The sequence below is a fragment of the Dromiciops gliroides genome, chromosome 3, assembly GCF_019393635.1.
Source record: "Dromiciops gliroides isolate mDroGli1 chromosome 3, mDroGli1.pri, whole genome shotgun sequence".
Taxonomy (NCBI): Eukaryota; Metazoa; Chordata; class Mammalia; order Microbiotheria; family Microbiotheriidae; genus Dromiciops; species Dromiciops gliroides.
In genome coordinates this window covers 28,867,934-28,890,138 of record NC_057863.1, presented here as the reverse complement: position 1 = coordinate 28,890,138, position 22,205 = coordinate 28,867,934, and the positions used below count along the sequence as shown (strand labels likewise).

At 42.0% G+C, this 22,205-nt stretch overlaps 2 protein-coding genes across 3 annotated transcripts in view; both read left to right on the top strand.

The window, feature by feature from the left end:
* GOLIM4 (golgi integral membrane protein 4) overlaps positions 1-20,323 on the top strand; it is a 99,117-nt gene extending 78,794 nt beyond the window's left edge. For both annotated transcript variants that reach the window (XM_043995637.1, XM_043995636.1), the window contains 9 exons: positions 600-761; positions 3,712-4,065; positions 7,690-7,931; positions 8,993-9,075; positions 10,625-10,728; positions 14,112-14,279; positions 14,602-14,670; positions 16,248-16,328; positions 17,873-20,323. In XM_043995637.1, coding sequence (XP_043851572.1) covers positions 600-761; positions 3,712-4,065; positions 7,690-7,931; positions 8,993-9,075; positions 10,625-10,728; positions 14,112-14,279; positions 14,602-14,670; positions 16,248-16,328; positions 17,873-18,016 — 1,407 coding nt within the window. In that variant the 3' untranslated portion in view covers positions 18,017-20,323. The remainder of the gene's footprint in view (positions 1-599; positions 762-3,711; positions 4,066-7,689; positions 7,932-8,992; positions 9,076-10,624; positions 10,729-14,111; positions 14,280-14,601; positions 14,671-16,247; positions 16,329-17,872) is intronic.
* Positions 11,406-11,856, top strand: LOC122749321 (small EDRK-rich factor 2-like). Its single transcript, XM_043995638.1, has 2 exons — positions 11,406-11,619; positions 11,817-11,856. Exons 1-2 carry the CDS (start codon positions 11,522-11,524, stop codon positions 11,854-11,856), a joined length of 138 nt encoding a protein of 45 aa, XP_043851573.1. The 5' UTR covers positions 11,406-11,521.
* Positions 20,324-22,205: the final 1,882 nt, after the last annotated feature.

Genomic DNA, 22,205 nt, shown 5'->3' with positions numbered 1-22,205 from the left:
TGAGCCCAATGAGGGAAGAGCAGTAGCTAGGTTTTCAGGGTCCTGGGGCCAAAATTCATTGTCTCCTTTTGCCTGTGTTCCCATCTGTGACTCATAACTTCTCCACCTCCTTTCAAGCACAAGTTGACTTGCTGTCACAAAATGTATTCACATTTTAAAACACCGGATTGCTTTCGATTGAGGAAAAGACCATAATGGATAATGGAAATGGATCAGCATTTGGCTAAGCATATTTTCAGTAGATTTTTATGTAGTAGAGTAAGAATTATACAGCTGGTTCATTTATAAAAATGGCGTTTATTAGAAAGTAGAGAAAATAATAAGAATTCCAACTTCTTTTGTATGCAGTTTGGGAAATTAACATCTGTCTTCCATAATTTTCCATGTTTTCCTTAGAGCTCTAATTTCTAATTTGCATGCACTCTATAATGATGAAGCATGTCAAAATAAGACTGTCTAATGCATGGAAATTATCTGCATATTTTGCCAAACTGGATTCTAGCTATGTTATGTATGTGATGCTGGGAACCCAGATTCATAATAAGCTGCTTGTGAATGACATATTTTTCCTCTTCTCAAATTCTACAATTTGCATCCAGACCCAAGTGGCAGAATATAAACAACTGAAGGATACGCTGAATAAGATTCCAAGCTTCCGAAAACCTGATAGGGTGGAAGAACAAAATGTGATCCAGGTCACGCCTTCGCACCAAGGTGATTTCACTGCCAAAGAGAAGAAAATAAATGAGGATCCAAAGGAGGTAATAACAATGAACACTTGAAAAATTCCTTTTTTTTTCAATTAAAAAGCATTCATGTTCTTTTGCTCTTACATCCATTCTACCCCCCATTAAAAAAGAACTCATGTAACAAATAATCATAATTAAGCAACATGGATCCCCACACTGGTCATGTCCGTACATCTATGTGTCATTCTGTCTCTTGAGTCTTTGAGCTCTATGTCAGGAGGCAGGTAGCATTCCTCATCACTCTGTAATCCTTCTTGGTCATTCCATCAGTCAAGTTCTTGTTCTTTCCAGTGTTGTTTTTTGGATAAATTGTCCTCCTCAACAGTGAATGCTTAATGTGTGGATTGGTTTTTTCCATCTTTGTCCAGTCAAGTTGTCATCCAAGTAAGTTGATAAGTCTTGCCAAGTTTGTCTGTCATCTCCAATCCAACAGGCATTTATTACGTATCCTAGAATGTTTACAGACTAGGGCTACAAAGACAAGATAAACAAATGCTCTCAGAATCTTTAGTCTTTATCCATCGATTTTACCACTGTTCCCATCAATTTGTGTGACTGAGAGCTCTTGCCATGATTTAACATTACCTAAAGTGTTACTAAATGTTGCTCAAGAGCAATCCACGTGGTCTTTGAACTGATCCACAATGTCTTTACTTTTATTTCTTGGGAAGCATTTATTTATGGTTGCCATTACTGATGTCTGGCCTGTGGATTTTAACAGTCTTGTTTTGATTGGTATATATCAAGTAATCAAGAATATTAAGGACTAATCTTAATAAAATTCAAATGAATATCCTGGAATGATGAAGTGGACAGTGTTAGACCTGGAGTCAAGAAGACATGGGTTTGGGGTCAGTTAGGTGGCGCAGTGGATAGAGCACCAGCCCTGGAGTCAGGAGTACCTGAGTTCAAATCCAGCCTCAGACACTTAACAGTTACTAGCTGTGTGACCCTGGGCAAGTCACATAACCCCAATTGCGTCACTAAAAAAAAAAAAAGAAGAAGACATGGGTTTGAGTCCTACCTTAGACACATAAGCTTTGTGACTCTGGGGCAGGTCACCATCTCTGTACTCTATTTGCTTCCTTTAAAATGAGAGGATTTGCCTTCATGGCCTCTGAGTCACTCCAATCTATGATCCCATGATATTATATACAGCCACTGTGCTAGGCTCAAGGGATAAAAAGACAAAAATGAAACCCTACTGACCTATCAGAGTGAGCTGGGGCTGTCTATTGCAGGCCCCTGAAGGGAAAGATTGGCCCCAGGGGTCAGTCTGTGTTCTGGGTAACCGGTTCCCTTCAGGATACATCTTACTCTGCAATAGCAGCTTAGTGCACTTCACTCCAATTATTCCTCTTTGGGCCTCTCTCTTTCTGTCATCCTTTCATCCCCTTCTTATTTCAGGCAGCCCAGTTCAGTAAATAGAGACAAAGCAGGGGTCAGGAGTCTGGGCCTGACTTGCCATTTAACCTTGGTACAGTCACATAACCACCCAATTCTTTAGCTTCTCCGTCTGTAAAGTGGAGATAGTGTTATCTGTTCAGCCCCACTTCATGGGGATTTTCTGAAGATAAATGAGATATTTGGGAAAGCATTTGGAGCTCAAAGAAGGAAAAGATGCCTTAAATCCAGGGTATTCTGATGTCAGAGCTAGAACAGGTGTGATGAGGGAGCAAAACCCTGTATCTTCCAAAAATTTGCCTTCCTCCTTTCTTCTTAGGAAACTATCCAAAAGTCTCCCTCATGCCTTTGTCCAGTTTCACAAATGTGATCAAATCTTCTTCATTTAAAACTTGGTAGATTAAAGAGAAAACTGGCTTTAAATTGGAAGACGGGAAATTCCCTTTAGTAGCCAGAGAGCAAAGCACATGATCAAGCTGCTCTCCTGCATGGGAGAAGATGTGCATAAGTCCCATAACTTGGCGGGAGGGGAGGGCATGATAGGGAAAGGGATGAAGAGATTTTTTCTTTTTTTGTTTTGTCTTCCTTCCTCCCCACCCGCTTTTGATGGAAGATCTCTGTTTCACCTCTATCTGCTTCAAATGAAGCCATTCCAGACTACTTCAAATTCCAGGTTTCCTGAACTTTTTCAGATTCAAAGTGCACATTATTCTGGAAAGCCTCTAGCTAATTGGCGAGAGCTAACAAATGCCACTGACAAAAGAAAATGGGACTTTGAAATCCCTGACATTGAGTTTATATTTCATTGTTTGCATGTGTTATTTTTAGTAGCCACTTTCTGAGCAGCTGGGGTGATCTGATTTCATACTTGAAATCATTGCTAATACTGTTCTTTTCCTTAGGTCAGAGTATTAGATGCGATTCAGTTTTATTATTTTCCCTTTAATTTTGATTATTTTCTTCAACATTGACTATATGAGAACCTTTCTAAAAATGAATTGAATAAAAAGACCAAAAAGGACCTTTCAGTTTTCAGAGTTTGCTGTTTTGCTTTTGTCTGAAGGGGAAGAGATTAGAGAAATATTTGCATTTCAAATTAAAAATAAAAGTAGACATATCACATGACTCATTGGGACTTTAACTCTGTCTTCAATTTGATGTAGTTCTGTGAAGTTGGCAGCTTATCTACAGCTTTATCACCATTTTGCAGATGAGGAGGTTAACTAGGCTCATAGGCCTATCCATTTAGAGTTAGAAGAGACTTTCAAGGTCATTAAATGTAAGGTTCTCATTTTACAGATTAAAAAATAAAACCAAAAAACTAAATCTCTGAGGCCCAAGTATTTTGCCCAAGGCACATGATTATTAGGTAGCGGTAGGCAGAGCTGAACACTGGCATGCCATTGTCTAGAACCTGTGTATTGTCGTCCTTAAAATTTCATGGTGGGACCATAGGGTCATGTTCTAGGCTTCTCCAGACACATGTCTCCATTTGATTGTTCGCCATCATGTGTCCCTGTGAAATCAGCCTGGTTTTTTCACATCCTCTTTGGCCTAGGGTCCTCACGGTCATGAAAAATGGCAAGACCCAGAGCAGGCTGCTGGGGAAAGGAGAGCAGAGACCAGACCCTTGCATCATTCCACCCCAAGAGAGATGAAGTTCCACCCTGGAGATGCACCAAACCAGCAAGACGAGGAGGAGCCCAGAAGACGGGAGGAGCAGGAGCATCAGGTGGAAGAGGAAAACAAGAGGGAGCTTGAAGAGGAGGCCATGGAGCAGGTGGGGCAGGCTGAACACCTGGTGGAAGAGCAGGATCAGGCCACGGAAGAGCAGGAAAGGGGGTGGAAGGAGCAGCAGGAGCAGCAGCGAGAAGAGGAAACCAACCAGCTGACAGAGCAGGCTCGTTCAGAGGTAGGGGCCTCTGTTCTGGGCCAGTCCCTTTGAGAGGCAGCATGGGGAGCAGTGGGAACAGAGAAACCCAGGGTTCAGGTCCAGCTTCTGCCATATCCTGGCTGTGTGACCCTAGGCAAGTCATCTCCTTTTCTGTACAACTTTCTCTGTTGCAGTTCTGCATTAAGTGGGAGGCTCTTCTACAGCATTTGCCTACAGAAAAGGGAGGGGATGGAGTAAGTTGACCTGAAAGCATTGGTTGTATTTAGAAGCTTAGTTTTATTTTTAACAACTCGGCAATAATCCCCCCCTTTCTAGTAAATGCCAGTAAATTGGTGCTATATGTTATATTGTCTGCTTAAGGCAGTTCATAGAATAATGTTTAAAATGGAAGGTGACCTTAGAGGTCATCAAGTACAACTCTTATTTTAGAGAGATGAAAACTGAGACAGGGAAGTTAAATGACTTGTTCAGGGACACACAGCTAATAAGCATCTGAACGACAACTCCCAGTCTAGCGCCACCTAGCTGCATTAGGGTTTGGGAAACAAATACAGAATGAAGAATATGTAGCACATGGGGAGAGGGGCTGTGTGAAGAGGGGTGGGAGATGGTTTTCATTCCTCTCAAAAAGTCCATTTCTCCCCATCACAGGGTTTAGAGATAGTGATGGTAGGTGTTGTTCAGTGGGTCAGTTGTGTCCAGTTCTTTCTGACCCCATGGACCGTCCAGCCTCCACTATCTGTCAAAGTCTGTCCAAGCCTGTGTTCATTGTTTCCATGACACTCTCTATCTACGTCATCCCCTGCTGTCCCCATCTCCTTTCACCTTTAGTCTTCCCCAACATCAGGGTCTTTTCCGGTACTTACAGGTGGAAAGGAACTTAAATGTCAACTAGCCCAACACCCACATTTTAAAGATTTGAAAGCTGAGGCCCAAAGTCACAGGGGTGGCAAGTGATAAAGGTGTGATTTGTAATCTCATCTTCTGGCTGCTGATCCGTGAATGAGCGTGGATGAGCGCCAGCTTCACCGCAGGCATGATGGGACTCGGGACTCCATTCTGGGGGCTGGGATCACCAACATGTACCGAGATAGGCAGATACAAGGACATCGGGAGGGGAAAAGGCATTGGCAGCTGGAGGAATCCCCAAAGGCTTCATGAATGGGGCACTGCAGGCCAGCTTTGACGGAAACCAGAGCTTTTTAAGGAGGAGGTGAGGAAGGGGAGCATCCCAGGCATGGAAGACAGTCAGCACAAAGGCTAGAATGAGTCCATTTTTCATTAAACACGTAAATCCGCCCTTTTATCCCATCGAAGGACCGTGGCAAGGGCTACTTTCATTTTATGGATGAAGAAATTAACTTTCTCTGTACCTTAGTGATATACTCAAGCAATTAAATGGTACCTCGACCTCCTTAGCAGCTGAATTCTCCTCTAGTTTGTGCCTGTATTCACAAACTATCAATGCTCTACAGCTTGTTGGGAAGGCAGCCTGTACCTACCCATACAATCTTGCGATAACTCCACCCCCACCACCAAAAGCAAGTCACCATCTAAAATGTGGTCTTTTCTCTCAATAACATTTGCTGTCAGTTTATTTTTTTTAATTTCTGCTTCAGCTTTGTGAGCTGGTGCTGCTGTTTTGCTTTGCTACCACTAGGTGGCGGGCTCTGGGCATGCAACTTGACTCGGTGAAATTTGCCAGGAGACAACCAAGCTTAAATGGTGGTTGTTCAGTTTTTAAAGATGCTACTTTATAAGAATTTTTAAGTTACCCTTTCTCACTAAGCCCTAATGATTATCAAGCTCCTCTTGTCATTCATGGACTCGTCTATCACAATGGTATCTGAATCATTCTGGGTTAGCACTCAAACCACAGTTGACAACCAAGCTAAATAGAGCCCCAAAATAGCTCAGGAGATGGGGGTGCTAGCCCTTTGTAACTTTAGGTAGAACATTTAACATTCCTCTGTCTCTCTTTTCTCATCTGGAACGATGGGTACATCTAAGACATGACTTCCCTATTCATTTGGATTGAGGGGTAAAATCCCTTGTAGCTTCTTCTCTCAGCTACTGGTTGTGGCATTAACTTAGGAAAGAGAACCTTTTTTTAAAAAGCAAAAAATTTCACAGACATTCACACATAAATGTAATTGAAGTATGCGGATCCATCGTTTGACAAATACTGACAAAAAGCTACAATGGGGGGCGGCTAGGTGGCGTAGTGGATAAAGCACCGGCCCTGGATTCAGGAGTACCTGAGTTCAAATCCGACCTCAGACACTTGACACTTACTAGCTGTGTGACCCTGGGCAAGTCACTTAACCCCCATTGCCCTGCCAACAAAAAAAAGCTACTATGAATGTTATCAATAAAGTTTTTTAGTGGATTTCTATTATGTTCATGAAAATAGATTATATATATGTATGTATATATATTTGCTTGAAAAATAATACCTATATATGTGCCATACTTGCATATATCAAAGTGATATTTGATTGGTTATAGATTTATAAGCCCCTAGTAATAACTCCTAATCTCCATGGGGTTCAGGACCCATAATTTGGGCCTAAGACCCCTGGCTTTGAAGGATCTTTGCTGTGACTGTCTGCCTTCTAAAATTGCTCAGGAGGAAATTCTTATGGTTTTTAATCTTTCTGCTATTTCAGGTCTTTCTCGTTTTGTCTTTAGTGAGGGAGACAATAAACAGCTTTTTAAAGTGGTGCATTGTGACAGTCTTTTATGTGGTGTTTTCTCTAACTAGGAGAAGTTAATCTACTCTTCATCCCTATTTTTTAAAAAAGAAGATTGCCTTTCTTCCTCTCTTTCTTCCTTCTAAGACATAACTGCTAGTCGGCTTTTTTTTCCTAGCTGGCTATGTCCTAATTTTTATGGCCAATAATAGAATTAATTAGCATCCCCTAATACACAGCATCTTGAGGCACAACAATAGCTTCAGCTCACACACTCCTTGGATTTTTTTCTTTTTGATTAGATTTTAAACTCTGCATTTCCTTTTGATTTCCCACTAAAAATCATCATGTGGAAAAACAAGCCAAATTCTGAAAACAAGACTCGGTTAATAGATGAAAATAAATTTGCCCAAGAATAATTCTGGAGACAACTATTTTCTGTTGTGATCTTAGTTTAACATGTAAAATCCCTCTCCTTCTTTACCTGTAAGATGGATTCTGATAATACCAGCCTTGACCTTCCATGTACATATCAGATTTGCTCTAAGGATTGAATTGAATTTAGGCCTGCCTTACCGAATGTCATTCAGCACTTCTGTAAAAGCGAAGAAAAAAAATCACCAGTAGTTGAAACCACACTATTAGGGACAGTTAGGGACTATGTTTATGTAGAAGCATTATGCAGTATGGCCACTGTAAAAAGTCATCTGAAATCCCCCTAAGGTTCAAAAGCTCACTTGACTTGTCACCATCCGGGTTATCTTCTTGCCATCTTTGTCTCTTGCCTGGGTATTAGGAGTTGGTGAATCACGAATTAATGGTGTTATCATGAAACCACCAGGGACACCTTGTGGGGGTTACCCCTGCAATGGAAATAGTTTGCAAAGTACAAAGAATAACATGAACACAAAGGGCCCTCGTCATCTAAATAACCCTGTGTTTTCTGTAGGCCCGTCCTTCAGAAAAGGCCGTGACAAAGGCTAAATCAGCTTATGAGGAACAGTTAGAGCAGCAACAGCTGGCCGCCAGGAGGGCCGAAGAAGCCCGCCAGCTAAGGGAACGGCAGGAGGCTTTGCATAAGCAAAGACTGCAAGAGCACTTGTTAAGGCAGCAGCGACTTCAAGAGAGAGAATTGGCCTTGCAACGGCAGGCGGAGCTCGAGGATGAGCAGCACCGTCAGAAGCGCCTACGGTTGGTGTTCTTCCGTAGGCATAAGTCATCATGTGCCTCCTGCCCATAAGTCAGGAGACTAATGAGACTAAGCATGTAGCAGAGGCACAAGCAATGAATTTGAAAGTAAAATGGCAACTTCCCAAATCTTTGTTCACCGATACATCATTTTTCATTTTTATCTTAAAAGAGGGTTTAGGATGGCATAGCAGATAGGGAGATGGGCTCAGAGTCAGTAAAATCTGAGTTCAGATCCTGCTTCTGACACTAACTGCATAGCCTGGGGTAAGTCACTTCATGCCCCAGGGCAGCACCTGAGGAGTTAGCTCCTATGACCTAGGTAGGTTATAATCTGCACTTGTGGGAGGGAGATCCCACACTGTGTTCTCCAAACACTGATGAAATCCTAGTTCCTTTTTATATCTTTAAATGAGGGCATGGCAGCCAGACCAAAAGATCTCTAATTTTATAATGGATATTTCTATTTTTAAAAAATAAACATTAATAATAATAATAATAATAAATTAAATAAGCATTGCTTTTATTTCCCAGTATCCCACTATGGCTACCAGTAGAACCCTTCTTTGTAACAAAGTACAGTTAAGCAAAATAAATGGATACATTGACCATAACTGATGGTATGTGCTTCAATGTATGCTTGCAATTTCCCCCCAACCTTGAGAAAGAGGCAGATCTGTTTCCTCAACACTCTGATATCAGGAATGGCCATTGTAGGGCTCTGAGATCTAATTGGAATCCCGTTTTAAAAGATTGCACCTTAGAACTTTTTAAATTTTCTGGCAGGCCTCATGATAGCCATATAACACAGTAGGCTAGCCTTTCCTTCTGATTTGCTAATTTCTTTGTTATGAAATAAAGCTTCTTTCAGATATGCACTGGCCTGGGGGAGACGGTCTTTTTCAGACCCCACTACATGTGTTTTGTCTGTTTCATTTATTTGCTTTTTGTACATGTTGACGAACTTCGTTTAAAGCTTGTCTGTTTTGAAAAATGGCCTGTGTCAAATTCATCTGAATTTTCTATTGTAGTTACTGAGAAATGTATTCTTGTCTCCCATGCAGGCAGCAAACACGTTATGATGCTATGGATAATGATATCGTCCAAGGAGCAGAGGAACAGGGAATCCAAGAGGAAGAAGGGGGTGGTGAGGACTCATAGATGGCCAATCTCTATTATGTCATCAACCTGCCAAAAGGCTCAAGACTATGCCCTAGAGAGACACTAGGCATTGTCCTCTTTAATGTGTGTATGTGTATATATTCATATATGTATATGTATATACCTTATACATATTCACATATATTATATATCTACCTATATATATGTGTATGTATGTATGTATGTATACATATTTCTCCAATAGACATTAACAGCCAAAATCACTCAGGAAGATCTATTTCTTCTCTTCCCCTTACCACTATTAGGTCATTCTCTATAGTAATTATTTATGGCAAGTTTAAGTAAAATAAATTTGTACTTCTAGACAATCTCCATATGCATTTCAAAGTGGGCTTTCTTGGGGGTGGGTATCTGAAAAAATATGACTAAGTCATGAGTGGCATTCATTTGTAGTTATTAACCAGATTAGGTTCTTAAACATAGGCTATTCCACGTTGTCTTGGGGGTAATCTTGGACCCAGGCTCTCAGCCCTTCTGCCCCTTAGTCTTGGGATAGCACTAATACAGCACTAATATAATCTCCTGGACCTTGAAAGGTAATTGGCATATGCTACTTCATTGACATATTTCAATATTTGAGAATTTTTTATTTATAGTCAAGAAATTATTTTCTGTATGGTCCTCCTCTGACAATGTAAGTCCCTTTATTCTTGAATCATTGGGAATAGGGGAGAGTTGATTACTGTCCTCTCATCAATCCGTCATTTTATATACTTTGAAGACTAATGTTGTTATCCCATATTTCTCTGTTCCTCAAGCTAACTAATCCCCAGATGCCTTAATCTTCTTATAGCTTTTCTTTATATTCACTAATCCTGAGATACAGGAGAAATCTACTTCAATCTCTTTTTATACCATAAGTTGCCAGCCTCTTTATCATCACATCATAGAACATGTTCAGGTGTATAAGCTGCCCCCTAACCTCCTAAGTTGGATTTAATCTTTGGCTTTTGTGAGACATTTTTAGCTTTCTTGGTTCCTTGGGATTTCTTTTGGGAGGACCAAGAATCAACTGCTAATTTTGGTAATTTCATTAATTTCCACTTTTAAATTTAAATTTTGTTCATTTACAGTTTTTATTGGACTTCTGGGAAGAAGAATTTGGGCATAAAATTAAGTCTCTCTCATGCATCTTTATTGAATGAAGGGAAGATAAATTCCCTCTTCCTCCCTCCCTCCGCTCTTTTTCTTTCTTCCTATTTCCTTCTTTCCCTTCTCTGCTTTCTCTGTGCCCTGCCTTTGTCTGTTTCTCAATCTGTCTCTATATCTGTCTCTCCTTTCCCTTCCCTCCATTTCCCCTTCTCCATTTCTCATACTACCAATCCTGGAAAATATTCTGGACAAAGCAGGAGCTAGACAGGAAGGGACCGTCTTTATTTATGATCCTATAGACTTGATGGAGGGCTATGGGCAGGCCCGTTACAGGAAGGCGATTGCCACCATTCTTGATGACTCACAAGGGAAAATCGGGTCGATTGTGTTTTGGAAATCTTGTCATTTATTTAATTTTCCAGCCTATGAACGAGACAACCAGCACCAAGATGAAACTGAAGATGATACACATAAAGAGAACGAGCCCCAAGGACAAGTGCAGCAAGCAGATAACCCTGAGCCTGAGGTGAGTGCCCACTGTATGTTTCTGTCCTTCAGACAGAGCTTCCGAGCCCTGAGTGAGATGCTGGTGAGACAAGTGTGAAATCAACTAGTCCATGCCCCCGATGAGGTCCTGATGGATGCCCAGTAAGACAGCTCTGACTTGGGTGGAACAGATGGCTTGAAGAATGAGAGGGAAGGCCAGTTGGGAGACTATGTTCCTACCTCTAGGTGCCAGCTGGTGAAACCTTAACCTAGGAGGTTTCCAGAAGAGGCCAATGCTGCCAAAGATTTTATGGAGACCACCATAACTGGACTTGGAAGTTTAGTAACTGTTGGAGAAAGGAAGGGAGAACCCAGTATTCAAAAGGCCTCCAGGACTTGAAGCCCAGGAGATAGGGAACCTAAGTTCCCAAGTATCATCAGCAAAAAGACAGGTTGGGTGGGGAAGGATGTCCAACTCAGGAGAAGGTGAGGAATTTGACTTTGAAAATGGTATCAGGTTCTAGGAGATGAAGGAAATGCAAAGGGAGGATGTCAGGTGATCAACACAGATATTGACATCTCTAAAGGTAATGGCTGGGGAAGAAGAGCTATAGATAAAAGGTTGTAAATCAGGATCAGAAGGAATTGAGAAAGGCAATAGCATGAGCTCTAAGTCAGTGAATTATAGTGACAGATTCAGGAGGAGGACCAACTTTGAGTTGAACTGAAAGAAGGGGGTGGGGAGGAAAGAACAGATGCCACCGAGTCAGGCTGGAATCTCTGCCATCACCATGACCCGCAGTAATCAGGATGAGCTTGCCTAGCAGAAGAACATGAAAAAGCAAAGCGACTCAGGCGAGGGAAAATGCCAGGATGACCAGTTCTCTGCCACTGCCCGAAAGCAGAAGGACTCGGAGATCATGCAACAGAAGCAGAAAAAGGCCAATGAGGGGGCAGCTAGGTGGCACAGTGGATAAAGTGCCAGCTCTGCAGTCAGGAGGACCTGAGTTCAAATCTGGCCTCAGACATTTGACACTTACTAGCTGTATGGCCCTAGGCAAGTCACTTAACCCTCATTGCCCCGCCCACCCCAACAAAAACAAACAAACAAAAAAAGGAAAAAAAAAGAAAGAAAAGGGCCAATGAGAAGAAGGAAGAGCCCAAGTAACTCTATGGCTTGTGCCCATCTCTCTTGATGGTTGGCCATGTAACTGGAGCCAGTCCCATCACGCTCTCGCCTCCTCCTGTAGCACTCAAAGGTCCCAGAACTGATGGCATTCCCTTCGCCATGTGTCTGCAGAGGGCTCCCTCTGTGCATCCTTCCCCCCAGGCAGCCTTGTTCTCCTCCAGGGCATTTCTGGGGGTGAGGGTAGCTACCCTCTCCCAGAATTTTTTATTCCTATGGGGCTTACCCCAGAGTATTAGAAGTAGCTTTGTAATTCCCCCCTCCCCCAAGATGGGGGGAGTGGGGGGGTGAAGAAAGAACCAAATTTTATGATAAGTGTGGAAGAGCAGGCATAGGAAAATGGAAGAAAAAGAAGGGGAGCTGATTCAAATACTGATGAAGGGAAAGAGAGTGGGCATTAATATATCACCTACTATGTGTCAGGTACTGTACTTTACAAATAGCTCATTTATCCTCACAACAACACTGCCAGGTAGGTACTGTTATTATCCCCATTTTTGCACTTAAAGAAACTGAGGCAAACAGGGTTGAGTGACTTGCACGGGGTCATACAGCTAGTTTTTGTCTGAGGCTAGATTAGAACTCAGATCTTTCAGACTCCAAGCTAAGCCCTCTGTCCACTGCACAGCCTAACTGCCTCACTGGTGAGATTCAAAGTGGGACCATCCCCCTGGGTTACTAAACATGGGTCATAGATCTGGAGCTGGAAGGGGTCTCAGGGGTTATTTAGTCCAATTCTCTCATGTAAGAGGAGGAAACTGAAAATCACAAGGGTAAAAGGACTTGCCCAAGAGGGCAGCTAGGTGGCGCAGTGGATAAAGCATTGGCCCTGGATTCAGGAGGACCTGAGTTTAAATCCAACCTCAGACACTTGACGCTTACTAGCTGTGTGACCCTGGGCAAGTCCCTTAACCTTCGTCACCCCTCCCCCCCCAAGAAAAAGACTTGCCCAAGGTCACACAGTAGGTAGAGCTGGAATGTGAATCCAGGTTTCCTGGCTCCTCATCAATTGTTCTTTCTAATAGTCCATGTTTCCCATCAAAGAAAGGAGTCCCTCTAGGTCAGATTCACCATGCAGAGTGTAATCCTCTTCCTTCACCTCTGTGTACAAGGGACTGTGCTAGGTGCTTGATATATGTTTGTGGAACAGAATTTAATTCCCTTGAGAAATTATCCATTTGCTGTGATTTAGACTCCTAAGGAACGTTTGAGATCATTAGAGTCCATCCCTCTCTTTTTACAAATTAGGAAATAGAGGCTCCCCAGATAGTCGATGACTTGCCTCAAGTCACTTGAGTCACAAGGAGGCCCAAATAGCCAGGCTGCCCCTGGAAGAGCAATTCCTCTTGCTGCTGACTCCGCTACCCACCTCACCTTTCTTCCTCTTCCATAACTGTCAGCCCCTTGGCCTTGTGGGTTCTGGCCATTCCGTTTTTACGTTCTTGTTGGTGCAAGTTGAATCCTGCTCATAAATCTATTTTTTTTTCTCTCTCCAGGACATGATCCCTGCTTGTTTAAGTAGAGTATGACTTTGGGAAACACCCTTGTGTCCCTTTGTTGTGACTTGGGACAATTTTTCCACCCAAAGGTCCTATTCTACTCTACCTAATCCTCTTCTGTATTTACTTAAAGGTTATAGCTTGCTATTTGTGGCAAATGGGGGAGTTCCCTTTGTATTTTGCACAGTGCTTTGGGATCTTTTTGCAGCAGAGTAGCTAGATAAAAAATAGCTAAGTAGCTTGCCAGAGTGCTGGGCCTGGAGTCAGGAACACCTGAGATCAAATCTGGCCTCATATACTTGCTGGCTGTGTGACCCTGGGCAAGTCACTTAACCTCTGTTTGCCTTAATCCTCTGGAGAAGGAAACACTTCAGTATCTTTGCTGAGAAACCCCCTTGGACAGTATTGATTGGTGTGCTATGGTCCACAGCGTCACCAAGCATCAGACACAACTCAACAGCAAGCCATATGAAATGAATGAAAGTTGTCAGGTGTTGTTTCCACCTCATCCTGATTCATCTCCCTTTGGGAAGGAAAGCAGGGAGTTAAGTTCTCCAAGCAGCTGGATCTTTGTGGTGCATGTTTCAGTTAAATTTGCACCATTTAGGACAAGGTCATACTCCCAGAATGGTCACCTTGAGACTTTTTTCACTTAAAAATTCTGGTTTCTCAATTGCAATTCCTTTTGACCGGAGGATTCCTAAAATGTTGCTTTTTAATTTTTCTTCTGAATGACAGCAAGCAGCTGGTGAGGATATAAATCCTGCAGATGACCCAAATAATCAAGGAGAGGATGAGTTTGAAGAAGCAGAGCAAGTCAGGGAAGAGAACTTGCCCGATGAGAATGAGGTGCCCAAGCAGCGCAGCCAGAGGCACAGGAATGCCGAGATGGAGGAGCATTTGGTGGTGAGGAGCTCCCACAGCCTGGGCCTGGTTGGAACCTGCACACTGCCGTGGAGGCCTGGCTTAAGCCCAAGGGGGAGGAGGAAGCCACATGGATGGGAGGGCCCCAGCTTTGCTTTGCAATAGTCACTTAGCTGCCTGGGGACCATGCAAGAGACTGGCATTCTGTGCTGCTTCTTCTGAATCACTGTTCATCATTTCGTGGCTACTGAGCCATGGAGAGTGCTCTCTCCTAGGGATGGAGGGCTCAGCATGAGATCCCACAGTACTAAAGGACGCATCTGAAATGAACAGTTGCACTAGCCGCCCCATTTTCTTTCAACAGATGGCAGGAAATCCAGACCAGCAGGAAGATAATGTCGATGAGCAATACCAGGAAGAGGGCGAAGAGGAGGTAGGAATGTTCAGAGCCAGGTTCGGGTTAAATGTTGGAGTTTATGAGGATGGCAGGGTCTGACTTAGCAAAAGATGTGGACATATTGCTAGAGATTTTGATTGTATCCTAAGGGATGGGGTGGAAAGCAGTGGACAACCAGATAGTGTGCAGAGATAGGATGGTACAGTGGACGGAGAGCTGGCCAGAAGACCCATGTTCAGGTCCTGCCTCTAACACTGTGATGCTAGAAAAGTGTTTTAGCCTCTCTTTGCTGTAGGCAACTCTCTAAGAGTTGGTGAAGAGAACAAATGAATGGGTAGATCAAGGGAAGAAGGGATGGAAAAGTATTTGTCAAGTGCTTGTTAAACTGGAAAAATGAATAGTCCCCGATTTCAAGGAGCTCTCACTTTTAATTGGGAGAGAGATGCCACAAAAAAGAAAGGGCAGATGGTGCTATCTGCATCACCAAGAGGAGTTTCATCACTTGGTAGTTTCCTCTCCCAATACAATCCCAGGTCCAGTCCCTGATCCCTATACTTTTTTTTTTTTTGGTAAGGCAGTTGGGGTTAAGTGACTTGTCCAGGGTCACATAGCTAGTGTCAAGTGTCTGAGGCTGGATTTGAACTCAGGTCCTCCTGAATTCAGGGCCAGTGCTCTATCCACTGTGCCACCTAGCTACCCCAATCCCTATACTTTTTAAATTTAGAAATCAAATGTTCTCTCAGCAGGCACATAAGAAAGTGAGGATATCTAGAAAATTTTAGGAGATGGGGACACAGAGCCATCACCAACAGTAAGGGCTGGTGGGTGGACCTGGGAAGACCAGGGTGTGGATGGATCCCACCTCTCAAATGTCCTGTCTCTGTGGCCATGGGAGAGTCATTTCTTCTTGGTTTCCTCATCTCTAAAAAGAAAACCACAAGAAGCTCCCTCTCATTGAGGTATTGTGGATGTCAAATGAGATCGTGCATGTCAAGTGTTTTGTAGACTTTATAGTGCTAGATGTTCTATCTCATTGAGGGCCTGCTCCAAGTTGGTGGCAGCACAGGAAGTGAGAAGAAGGTCATGGGAAGTAATTTACACACTAGTATGAATTGGAGGCAGTCGGAATATTGGGCCAGGTATTCCTGACTCCGAGGCTAACCCCTTTTCTTCCCTCATACACCCTCCCATTTCACCCTTTTCTTATCTTCCTCCTCACTTCTCAATTCCCCATTGGTTTTTCCATTTTGAAATTTTATTAAGAAACTTACAGTCATTCCACATCTTGTCTTTTAAAATCTTTAAGGAGAGTTTCATCAATGCCTTTTATCCAAGGTACAGATTCAGAGTAGTCAGATTGTCTTTGACTAACCATACACTAACTCATACTGAATTTTTTAAAGTGCCTATGAACTTTGGTCTGCTCACGTGATCCCTCTTTCCTTCTCACCTGAGTTAGTGCAATGAATGTCTTGAAGTCACTTTTGGGAGTTCTATGAGGGTTTTTATTTATTTACTTTTTTGGCTGTTGGGATGATGGGAAAGAGCACTGTATTCTTTGGTTTCCTTTAAAATGAGAACAATCATGCTGGATTTGCATGTTTTTGTTTTAGGGTCAAGAAGATTTGACGGAAGAGAAGAAACGGGAGTTGGAGCATAACGCCGAAGAGCCCTATGGGGAAAATGACGATAATGTATGTGCCTCGTCTTTCATTTGTAATGTATTAAGAGCCAGCCTTGCTCAGGGGCTGAGGCTTAGCTGCTCAGTGCTCTTATGTGATGTCTGTATAGGGTGCCTCCATAGGCCCACAATATTTATCGGAGCTATCACAGTCTTGGGAAAAGAATGGTTATGGGAGAAATAGCTGGGGATAGATGAGAGCCTTACTGACCCTGTCCCTTTGAGTCATCCTTCCTCCTTTTCCTTAAAGGAAATAACTTTGCACTTTTTGAGGAGTTATCCTTAAAATTAAGTGTTTTATTAAAATTGTATTGAACTTCAGGAAAATCATTTAACTTAAATGAATTAATTTCGAAGCAAAAAGTAACCTATCATTTTTTTCCATCCCTCCCTCTAAGTCCCCATTAGGATTCTTTTCATATTCACTTCCTGTCTTCTATGACCATAGATCTTGTTCTCATTGTCTTCTCACTACTTTACATTATTTTCCTCATGTTGGCTGGTTGACCCCTGGACAAGTTGGCCCTTTGCCTCTTGCAGTTCTAGGCAACTTTCTAGGAGTTATGGAGAAGGTGCTGACCTGCATTGGTAGAGAGTGTTTGCTCTCCCAGGAGTTGCCCATACTAAGGATCTTGGTATCCCCATTATTATTTACTATTTGTCTTTCCAGAATACTTTGTGATCCCTATACGTGTGGGTCTTAATATCACTAGTGCATTACATTGGATCAATATATTCCAACTTTTCTTACTTTCCATTGTCACTGTACACAGAGGTTGTTTCCAGTTTTGTTGCAGTTACATGTAATGCTTCTTTGAGACTCAAAGTAACACTTTCAAGCTAAAGTATTAGCCATGGGATTGTTTGGTCAAAGCGTATGATCATTCTTGTAATTTTTACCAAATATTACCAGATTCCTCTCCCAAAACAAACAAACAAACAAACAAAAAAACCTACAAGTTTGCAATTTTACCAGTAATAGAAGATGAATGTTTCTGTGCAGTCCCCTACATTGTTGAATTGTGTTGCTTTTAATTACTTTTGCCAATGTTGATAGTGGTCCCTCAGTTTTTCTCCATTTCTTTGGTTTCTACTGAGGGCAAATGTGTTTTTCTAATGATTGGTAACACTTTGTGCTTCCTTTTAAAACCTTATCAAGGGGGGCAGCTAGGTGGCACAGTGGATAAAGCACTGGCCTTGGATTCAGGAGGACCTGAGTTCAAATCCAGCCTCAGACACTTGACACTTACTAGCTGTGTGACCCTGAGCAAGTCACTTAACCCCAATTGCCTCACGAAAAAGAAAAAGAAAAAAAAAACCCTTATCAAGGGGCAGTGGTGCAGTGGATAGAGCACTGGCCCTGGAATCAGGAGGACCTGAGTTCAAATCCAGACTCAGACACTTAACACTTACTAGCTATGTGACCCTGGGCAAGTCACTTAACCCCAATTGCCTCACCAAAAACAAAAAACCTTATCAAGGAGTGTTTTTTTTTTGCTCACTTTCTCTACCAATTATTCTATTCCCCCTCTGCTTTTTGTTGTTTCACACTTTCAGGTGGATGATAAAAATAATGATGCCCAAGAGCAGGCAGCTCAAGAAGTAAACCGCCGCAAAGGCCATGAAGAAAACTATGAGGAGGAAGAGGAGGAAGAGGAAGGCGGGGCCGTGGAGAAAGCTCGTGGACGAGCAGAAATGTGATTCACAGAGCTCTGGGGAGACTTAAGCTGAGGGTTCCTCTTCAAGCTGCTCACAAACAATATGCCTACTGAACTCTAGGATATTTAATGACAATTCAGACCTGCAACTTTTTTTTACTTTTGTATTAGATGCCCTCATTCCTTTATATGAATATAATATTTTGATATTCTAGGTTAGCGCTTCTTTTGTATCCAAGCTAAACACTAAGAAAGAGAAACACCTTCAAGAAAAGCCACAGGCTCTGACTCACATGTCTTCCTTGCTTTCTCTTTTGGGGGGTCAGAAGGGGTGGGGACACTGTCAAGCATGTTAATTCTGTATGTGTTTGTACCAGTTATTTTCCAAGCATCTCAATTCTGACACATACTCCATTCCAACAAGCAATATAGGGGAAAAAGCATGTAGACCATAGATAATCACATTCTCAAGTTCCTATGTTCAGCTAAGTAAGAATTTAAAGACTCTTAAGTTATAAGGAAGGTGCTGACCTGCATTGGTGGAGAGTATTTGCTCTCCTAGGAATCCCTATACCAGTGATATCTGTAACCATATATTATTTCACTTTGTTTTTTTCAGAAAATTTTATTTAGCCTTAGTCTGATTGCAATATCAGATGCCCAAGCAGGGTAGTATATACTTGACCAAGCCTCTAATTTTCTTATATGGCCAATGTCTTTTTTGGACAATCAGACTTAGTAGTGAAAGAGAGTGAGTGGGGCCGCTAGGTGGCCAGTGCATAGAGCACTTGCCCTGGATTCAGGAGGACCTCAATTCAGATCCAGTCTCAGACACTTGACACACTTACCAGCTGTGTGACTCTGGGCAAGTCCCTTAACCCCAATTGCCTCACCAAGAAAAGTGGGGGGGGGGCGGGGGAGGGGGGGAGTAATTTCCCATTGCTTCTTCTGAAGAATGCGCCACACTGTAATCACCTGAGGAGCAACTGGGTCAAATAGCAGGAGTAAGCCAGTGGCACTAGGATGATGTGTAGAGCACTTAGCTAAGTGATTTCGATGGTCAAGGGAGGCAGGGTGAACCAGCACCTTCGAGGTGTTTTGTTTTTTCGAAAGAGGCTTGGTGCATTTCTCTTCGGCAGTTTTCTTTTGTTCCCCACCATTCATGTTGAGTACTTTGACTCTGTTCTTTCTGGAATTAGATGGCAGCATCGGTGGGATCGAGGTTGTGCTCAGTCTATCTTTGCCATTTTTCAGATCACTTTGCTATCACTTAAGGAACTTAAGCGGCAATTGTCAAAATGTAGCCCATCAGATTGAAGATATATTTCCCTAAGCATACCATTTAACATAATCGTTTTGCATGGAACTATATATAGCAAGGCATTATACATTCAAATATAATACACTCATGACTTTTGTTGGCAACAGTTACGTCTGCTTTCTCTCCTCCCCCTCTGACCCCCATATATAAGGCATGATGGTAATTCTGAATTAATGAAACCCTTTACAAAGTCAGAATTTCCCAGAATGTTCTGTTTTTGGAAATTGAGTGTTTTGTACATTCAACAGATACATCCTGCCATAAAATGAATCATCCCTTTAGGATGCACGGGCCAGTGTTTCCTGGATTTGGTTGTGGGCTATGACGGTGGAGGTCACTTCATCCAAGGGGCCTGGAAAGAAGACACTTTCTAAGAGGAGAAGACTGCCAAGGGGTGCTTGAGGGCTGTGATTCCTCCCAGATTATTGCCAGCTTTTACTAACATGTAAATGTTAGAGTTGGCTTATTTCAGAAAAGAAAAAAAATATCAAACCATCTAAATAAGAGCCTCTTCCAATTCACCTTCCATTAAGTTTTCTTAAAATGCATTTCTGTTCCATAGAGGACTATGTTTGTTTCAAAGCTGGATATAAATGCCACCAGCAATAAGGGGTTAAATGTATAAGCAGACATTTTTTTACAAACCCATATACTTTTGTAATTTGTAGTAATTCTTTCTGAGTAATGAAAAATGTTCTGTTCTTACGATTTTGATATTAATGTAAATTTACCCTTTAAAAAAGGGCAACTAACTTTATGTTCATTTCTAGTTTTGCCTGTTCCTGGCTGTGTGTTTTTGTAATTATGCATAGAAAGGTTTCATTCAAATGTATTTTGGGGTTTTCTAGGAATCATAAATCAACTTTTACCTTATGTATAAAAACTCTCTGTAATGTAAAATGTATAATATTGTACATAATCTTCAGAATACAATTATTTTGGTAAATTAGTTTGTATTTTAATGTCCCAGTGGCAATATTTAATTATTTGAGGCATAATAGAATTTGGTTACAGATAATAAAATCCAAAGACAGATGGTACATCTTTCTGAAGTGTGATATGTCTTAGAAGGGGCTTAATTTTCATAGCCATCAAACTGTGTCATGACCACAGCAAGAACCAGACTTGATCTGTCATGTGGCAGCCAATTGGTAACAGAACCAGACAGCCAGAGTCTATGGTCACATTCCTGTGGTCACCACACACTGAAGTACCACTTCTCCTTGGGCCACAACTTATTGGTTCAATTCTATTTGGTCATGAGAGAGCTTCTGTAAAGTTCTGCTGTTGTGGCATAGATAAGGCCACAGAATTTTACAGTATTCTTATTCTATCCCAAAGTAACAAAGTGAACAGAAGAAAAACCTTCCTTAAGGACCCAAGTAGCACATTTTGGGAAAGCCCTGGTTTTCAGGGCTCTCCCAAGTTGTTGGACCTCCCTCCCTTTTCAGAGGATCATGACTCCACTTAACTGTTCTGTCAAATCCCCATCACCACACCACCATCTTAGAATATATGTTCATTGAGGGCAGGTTGGAGCCAAAGACCACCTGAGTGCCAGCTTTTGAAGAGGTAGTTGGAAAAGTAAGAATTTCATTCAAATTTATTTTCTAGGAGTCTGCAAACCACCATGTAGATTATATGGAAGGATGTGTCCAAGAACTCCATGGTGTGAAGAAGAAAGGATGGGTAACAATCTATACCACTGGAGGGAGTGCACCTATCACTGGGCTTTACTATCTGTCCTGACATGCTATTGAACAGACACTAGGCACTGCTAGCTGGCCTGCCAGTGTACTAAAGAACTGTGGACTGAGCCATCCTCCCCCCACCCACACTGTACCCATAGGATTTTGGGTTCTTTTTATCCACGCAGCTCCTGGGCTCTCCTTTATGTGTTGCCTTCCCCAATCAGAGTGTGAGCTTGGTGAGAGCAAAATGATCTCGTTTTCTTAATGTGCTTAGCCCAACAGTTGACACAGAGCACTTAAATACCTATTCATTCATTCAAGTACAAATTATGACTCGGCAGACAGATTTACAGAGCAGGTGCAATTAAAGAGGTAGTTTGGTGTAATGAACAGAGAGCTGGGTGTGCAATCAGGAAAAGAATTGAAATTCAACTTCTGAAACTTGCCAGTTCTCCATCCTTGGCAAGTCCCTTCATCTGAGTCTAACTCTAGGGTTTATCTACTTGTACAAAGATTTGGATTTGAGTTGGGGATAGAGTTCCCACGATAGAAATTCATGACTGGATAAATCACAGGTCCACCTATTAGCTCATGTACAAATAATGTTCCAAATAGCCCACACTTCTCAGGAGCCTTTATTGCAGTAACATGTCCACTTGGTATTTCTGCTACTTCAGAATGGGGTGAGAGAACTAGCTGAATGTCCAGACTCAGAGTCATTTTTTTAATGATCCAGTGTCAAGATAGAAGGAGGTGTCCAGTGGAATACCCCACTGATTTTTACTGGGACCTGGGTTCTGCAGTTTTTAAAAAATGGAATTTTGATATATCTTTTGTTTTCATATTGGCTAGATTTCAATTTCCCTTTGTAGCCCTTCCCACAAAGTTATCCCTTGTAACAAGGTGCTTTAAGAAAGAGAAACAAAGATTCAACAAAACTGAACTATATCTCAAGAAAAATTGGACATATGCAACATTCCAAAGCTGGGGGCCCTCCCCTACCTCACATTCTACACAGAAAGGCCCCATGAAGTTTAATTAATTTTTATCAGGGATTTGGATAATAATAACTTTTATATAATGTTACTAGGTGCCAGGCACTATGCTGAGTGCTTTACTATTGATATCCTCACAACCACCTTGGGAAGAAGGTGTTATAATTATACACATTTAATAGATAAGGAAACTGAGGCAAAGGTTAAGTGACTTGCCCAGGGTCT